This window comes from Sinocyclocheilus rhinocerous, unplaced genomic scaffold (genome assembly GCF_001515625.1).
Source record: "Sinocyclocheilus rhinocerous isolate Xijiao unplaced genomic scaffold, SAMN03320098_v1.1 scaffold1649, whole genome shotgun sequence".
Classification (NCBI taxonomy): domain Eukaryota; kingdom Metazoa; phylum Chordata; class Actinopteri; order Cypriniformes; family Cyprinidae; genus Sinocyclocheilus; species Sinocyclocheilus rhinocerous.
Genome location: NW_015649580.1, coordinates 92618 through 99468, shown reverse-complemented (window position 1 = coordinate 99468; position 6851 = coordinate 92618). Strand labels below are relative to the sequence as shown.

The window sequence follows — 6851 nt, the reverse complement described above, 5'->3', positions numbered from 1 at the left end:
AAAAAAAAAAAATTCTATTGCTCTTTGTTTTAAAAAAGGTTATAAAAAATGTCAATAATTATAGATACCGAACGATATTAAACATTATATCGTTGATAAATTTTTTAGCTATATCGCCCAGCCCTAGTTTAATATATCATGCAGCCTTGGGAAACAGTCTAATAATGTGTTTTATGGATTCTCGTCCGTGAAATGCCCCACTTCCGGTATTTTGCCGGTTTGTCGACTCAGCAAAATGAAGTCGAGGATTTAAAAAAATCGAATAGTCGAATAAAATCAACGAATCGCGACAGCCCTAAATATTATATTATATATGCAGTATTATACTAAAAACTATGTATTGTATTTATAAATGAGGACATTCATAAATGTCGTGTAATGGAGGTTTTCACAGCTTTGATAAGTGAAAGTGACGTGACATGTGGCCAAGTATGGTGACCCATACTCGGAATTAGTGCTCTGCTTTTATCCCATCCAAAGTGCACACACACAGCAGTGAACACAAAGCCGGAGCAGTGGGTGTGATTCACTTGATTCACTTAATATTGTCTACTGGTGCGTTCAAGTCATGTCGGATAGATCGTGTTTAGGAGTTGAACGCACATGAACGCCACCACAAAGTCGTTATTACGAGTGGGAAACTCAAAATTTTCTTTAAGCCCCGAGTTTCCGAGTTGGGGGTGTGTCAATGAGAAACATGGCGGAATCGATGGCTGCAACGTCTAGTTGACGGTAAATTTTTGTTTAAATTGATAGTTTAGTTGTCCTATAAACTTAAATGGGTCATGTTCTTGTTACGCAGCTAGTTAATGAAATCCAAGTACAAAATGCTATAATTTTTGCACCTATAGGTGAAAAATCTTTTGATTTGCCTTGTTGCATGTTGCATTTAGCTAACAGCTTTTTTTAATCTCTGTATTTTAGCATTTGTTGATGCTGAAAATCAGTTATACTGGGATCCTGGTCTAAAAAAAAATATTAAAAACGCAAAACACTCCTGATGCGAATTCTTTGCTCTTCATTTTCTAAAAGCAGAGTTAACAGACCCTGTTGTATTTTCTTGTAATTTATTAAAAGAAGGTACACCGCCATCTTGTGCCGACTAAACTGACTTGAACGCACCTGACGTTGTAATCATTTTTCGTCGTCGTCTTCGTTGACGAAATTAACACTGACCCAAACAACCACGCCCCTATTTTGAAATCTCAACCCCACACGTGCTTACGCAACCATGGCAACGACGATAGCGGAAACAAGCGACGATGACACACGAGCATATTCAAACAAAAGCCAACAAGGATAAGTTGTGTGAAACGAAGCTAACTCAAGGTTACTCACCAACGCAACCTCGGCGTCCAATTCGAGCCCTTCTCTGCTCCTTGAGTTCTCTCCACTGCTGGATATTTACGCAGGTCCCGCCTCTTGCCTGATTGTAACCCTTCTTTTTAATGTTTTGTTTCTCGGATATTTCCCCCTTTTTTTATCTGCCATCTCTCTCTATCTATAGTCGATCTGCTAATATCCGTCCTGTGCACTTGAGTGCTCTCTTCTGTCGAGCATTGCAAGACACGCCCCCTTACTGCTGATTGGCTGCAAGTGAGTTTTGGGACTCGGTCCGACGCTGTTTTTCAAAAATCACTTATTAGGGCACCTTTAAGTAGCACAGGTATATTTGTAGCAATAGCCAACAATACATTGTATATCCATTTCTCTTTTATGCCAAAAATCATTGGGATATTAAGTAAAGATTGTGTTCCATGAAGATATTTAGTAAATTTCCTACCGTAAATATATCAAAACTTAATTTTTGATTAGTAATATGCATTGCTAAGAACTTCATTTGAACAACTTTAAAGGCGATTTTCTCAATATTTAGATATTTTTGCACCCTCAGATTCCAGATTTTCAAATAGTTGTATCTCGGCCAAATATTGTCCTATCCTAACAAACCAAACATCAATGGAAAGCCTATTTATTTAGCTTTCAGATGCATACATCTCAGTAAAAAAAAAAAAAAAAGACACTTATGACTGGTTTTGTGCTCCAGGGTCACAAATATGGTTTTGTTTGGTGCTAAAAAGGGTTCTTTTATTGTTAAGTGCCAAGAACCACACCCAGAAGGCTTGCACCATTGGCGCATAATGAAATTACATTTTCACAGACATCATAATTAACAAACCCAGATTCTGCAGCCTGAGGTGACGCTCGTCATATAGAGAAGTTATAGGTTGCTTATGCAACATTTTCATAGTAATTAAACACAACTTTCACTAGCGTTTTTAAATTAATGTTAGGACAAAATGTTCTTAAAGCAATGTTTATGGAATGATCTTATAACTTTTAATATATATATATATATAATTCATATTTGATTTATGTTCTCATAACGTTGAGAGAAAGCATTCTGAGATCAACATTCTCTGGGTAAATAAATAATGTTCTACTCACAAAAAGAAAACTGGACGTTTTCTTAGAACATTTAAAATAAACATTTAAATAGTATTACATTTTGGGTAAAATAAACTTAGTAGAACATTGCAAGAAACATTTTTGTAACCTTTAAATAACATTATATTCATGACAAGAAAACTGGACATTTTAGCGCTCTTGGAATATTAAAAATAAACATTCAAATAACAACATAATTTCAGGTGAAAATAAAGTTAGCAGAATTTTGCAAGAAACGTTTTGTACCCTTTAAAACACATTCTAATCACGACAAGAACTGGACATTTTAACGTTTGTAGAGTATTTAAAAAATAAACATTCAAATAGTGTTATATTTTGGGTGAAAATAAAGTTAGTAGAATGCTGTTAAACACATGTTGTAAACTTTAAATGTTATAATCACAACATTTTAGAAACAACATTTTTTCTAAGCTAAATTTACAGTAGCTACTGACTCGTTTATGCGAGTGTTTGTGGGGAAACACCTGAGACTAAGTTCACACATGACACTGAGAACTAATTTAAATCTTATAAGCAACTAAAACACAGTTGGTTGAGCTGGTTAAATGTCTAAATCACACTCTCCATGTGTCAGTGGAAGATGAAGTGTTGTCCGTGTGACTCTCGTAACCCGGCGGCGTATAATGCGCACACGATCCAGAACGTGATCTCCAGCGCCGGGCCCAACCGATGGTGGCAGTCTAAGAAAGGTAAGGCATCAAAACATTACATTAAACATAAATTACAACAATAGGATACACTATTAAGCTATAAGCCAGTAGTAGTTCTGACAGTGTCGTGTAAACATGGACGAATAAGGCACGAAAAGCGGAGGAACAAAAAAAATCGATTCAATTTAGTGAGTCATTTACTCTGGATCCACTCCGGGTGATTCAAACTCATGACTTCGATCATTCAGTTCAAGCAATTCTCTAGCAAAAGAACAGATCAAAAGAGCCGTTCATTTTCGAATTTCGACATCGCTTGTAACGGAGCTTTTCGAAACTCCGAATCAGTTAAACCGCTGCGTCTCAAAATGATTCACTGTTTTGAAGCGTTCCAATCGGATCGCAAATCATTTGATTCAGATCGGGACTTCAGAGCGTGTATTGCGAATCATTTGATTCAGATGGGAAGCAGGTTCGTGAATCTTTTGACTCTATTTCGCAAATCATTATTCAGATCGGAATTCCGGACCGTGAATAGCGAATGATTTGATTTAGATCGGAACTTCGGAGCGGGTTCGCGAATCTTTTGATACAGATCGGAACTAAGCAGGTGAATCTTTTCATTCAGATCGGGACTCTAGTTCACGATCAAATTATTATTTAGATTGGAACTTTGGAGCGGGTTCGCGAATCATTTCATTCAGATCGCAAACAAGCGGGTTCGTTAATCCTTTGATTCAGATCGAAACTAAGCGGGTGAATCTTTTCATTCCGATTGGGACTCTAGTTCACAACCGAATTGTTATTTAGATTGGAACTTTGGAGCGGGTTCGTTAATCTTTTGATTCAGATCGGAACTAAGCGGGTTCGTTAATCTTTTGATTCAGATCGGGACTAGTTCGCAGTCGAATCATTTGTTTTAGATCGGAACTCCAGAGCAGGTTCACGTATTTGATTCGGAACAGAACTAAGCAGGTTTGTGAATCTTTTGATTCTAATCGGGACTCTAAAAGTTCGCGAATCATTATTCAGATCGGAACTCCAGAATGCGTATCGCGAATCATTTGAATTCAGATCGGAACTAAGCGGGTTCGTGAATCTTTTGATTCAGATCGGGACTAGTTCGCAATCTAATCATTTTATTTAGATCAGAACTCCAGAGCAGGTTCACGTATTTGATTCAGAACGGAACTAAGCAGGTTCGTGAATCTTTTGATACAGATCGGGACTCTAGTTCATGATCAAATTGTTATTTAGATTGGAACTTTGGAGCGGGTTCGCGAAACATTTCATTCAGATCGGAACTAAGCGGGTTCGTTAATCTTTTTATTCAGATCGGGACTAGTTCGCGATCTAATCATTTGTTTTAGATCGGAACTCCAGAGCAGGTTCACGTATTTGATTCGGAACGGAACTAAGCAGGTTTGTGATTCTTTTGATTCTAATCGGGACTCTAAAACTTCGCAAATCATTATTCAGATCGGAACTCCGGAGCGCGTATCGCAAATCATTTTATTTAGATCGGAACTTCGGAGCGGGTTCACAAATCATTTGATTCAGAACTAAGCGGCTTCGTGAATGTTTTGATTCAGATTGGGACTCTAATACTTCGCGAATCATTACTCAGGTCGGAACTCCGGAGCGCGTATCGCAAATCTTCTAGATCGGAGCTTCGAAGTAGGTTCGCAAATCTTTTGATTCAGATCACAGTACCAAACTGTATTGTTTAGAAAATATTCAGTACATACTTTAAATTAATTTAAACTTTAACTTTAATTAAATACTTCATATTTATTCATATAAAAATAAATAACATGTAAACCATTTAAGGATTATGCAAAGCAATTTTACAGTGATTGTGTGTTTATTCCAGATGTGAGTCCCGTGGCGCTGCAGCTGGATTTAAATGGAATGTATCACCTGGAAACCGTCTTACTCTCTTTTAAGGTATCTGATATCCATCTCGCTGTCTTTAATTTATGAAGCACTGTTTTCTAACGCCTCATCTGTCGTCCCGTAGGGCCCGAGGCCTGATGCGCTGATCGTCGAGAGGACGAGGGATTTCGGTCGCTCTTGGCAGCCCGTCCTGTACATGGCCACCAATTGCCCATCCACCTTTCCTCAGGTGAGCACTTCGTTCCCTCGCACCCTCGAGGAAACGTACTGCTACACGCTGCCATCCACCGCCGACGACCCCTACAGGGACCAGAAGGTAAGACAGTCTGCCTTTCACTTACGTTTTTTTAAAAGTTTTATAAATGTTGACAAAATGTTCTTAAAGTAATGTTTATGGAACATTCTTACAACTGCATTAATATTTGATATACGTTCTCATAACGTTAAGAAAATGTTCATCGAAAAAAAAATTTGGAACATCCACATAACGTTATTTATAGAGGATGAATGCTCATAACATTTTGTGAAAGCGTTCTTGTAATATTAAAAATTAACATTCAAATAACGCATTTTGGGTGAAAAAAAACGGTAGTAGAACATTGTAAGAAACCTTTATATAACCTTCGAATAACATTCTAATTATTACAAGAAAACTAGACTTTTTAACGCACTTAGAATATTAAAATACATGTTCAAATAACACTATATTATGGGTGAAAATAAAGTTAGTAGAACATGTTTTGTAACCTTTAAATAACGTTTAATCACAACAAGAAAACTGGACATTTTAAAGTTTGTAGAATATTAAAAATAAGTGTTCGAATAACGTTATATTGTGGGTGGAAATAAAGTTACTAGAATGTTGTAGGAAATGTTTGAGGAACATTTAAGTAACGTTTAAACATACATTAAACATCTTAACATTCTTGGAATATTAACAATAAACAGTCAATAAGGTTATATTATGGGTGAAAGCATAATTAGTAGAACATTGTAAGAAATGTTTTAGGAACCTTTAAATAACGTTCTAATCATGTAAAGAAAACTGGACATTAAAAAAAAAAAAAATTTTTTTTTAAATAAATAAACGTTCAAATAATGTTATGTTTTAGGTAAAAATAAAATTGGATGAATATTTAAAAAAAAAAACAGCTATTTTAACCTTTAAATAATGTTCTAATCATGACAAGAAAATTAGACATTTTTTAATATATTAAAAATAAATGTTCCAATAACGTTATGTTTTGGTAAAATTAAGTTAGGAGAATGTTGTTTTTGTAACCTTTAAATAACGTTGTCACGACAACCAATCTGAACATTTCAACGTTTTAGAATGTTCAAGATAAACATTCAAATTTTCGGTTAAAAGGAATGTTAGTAGAACATTGTAAGAAACATTTAAATAACGTTATAACCACGAAAAGAAAACTAGACATTTTAACGACAACGTTTTTATAACCTAAATGTGTTCGCTCAAGTTGACGTTTCTTTTCTCTTCTCAGATTCACTTTTATCCTCTGCGTCAGTTCGCGGACATCGATCTGCCGAATGAATACAAAATCGAAGGTGAGTTATTTGGACTTTCTCAGATGATCGCAGTATTAACGAAGTGCGCGGATGATTGACGGCTGCTCTGTCCCTCAGTGGCGTCTGGGTTCACGGGTCTGCGGGTCAATCTGACCCAGCTGGGGTCGGTTTCCAGCATGCCGGGCCGCCGTCTGAACCAGTTTTACGCCCTGCGAGAGATGCGGGTGATCGGATCCTGCTTTTGCCACGGACACGCCAACCGCTGCAGCGACCTGCCCAACACACAGGTCACACACACACACACACACACAC

General features: G+C 36.8%; 1 protein-coding gene across 1 annotated transcript in view; it reads left to right on the top strand.

The window, feature by feature from the left end:
- lamb3 (laminin subunit beta 3) overlaps positions 1–6851 on the top strand; it is a 24864-nt gene that overhangs the window by 4373 nt on the left and 13640 nt on the right. The window contains exons 4-8 of the mRNA XM_016515649.1: positions 3044–3158; positions 4990–5063; positions 5137–5328; positions 6515–6578; positions 6657–6826. Of these exons, the coding sequence (XP_016371135.1) occupies positions 3044–3158; positions 4990–5063; positions 5137–5328; positions 6515–6578; positions 6657–6826 (615 nt within the window). The remainder of the gene's footprint in view (positions 1–3043; positions 3159–4989; positions 5064–5136; positions 5329–6514; positions 6579–6656; positions 6827–6851) is intronic.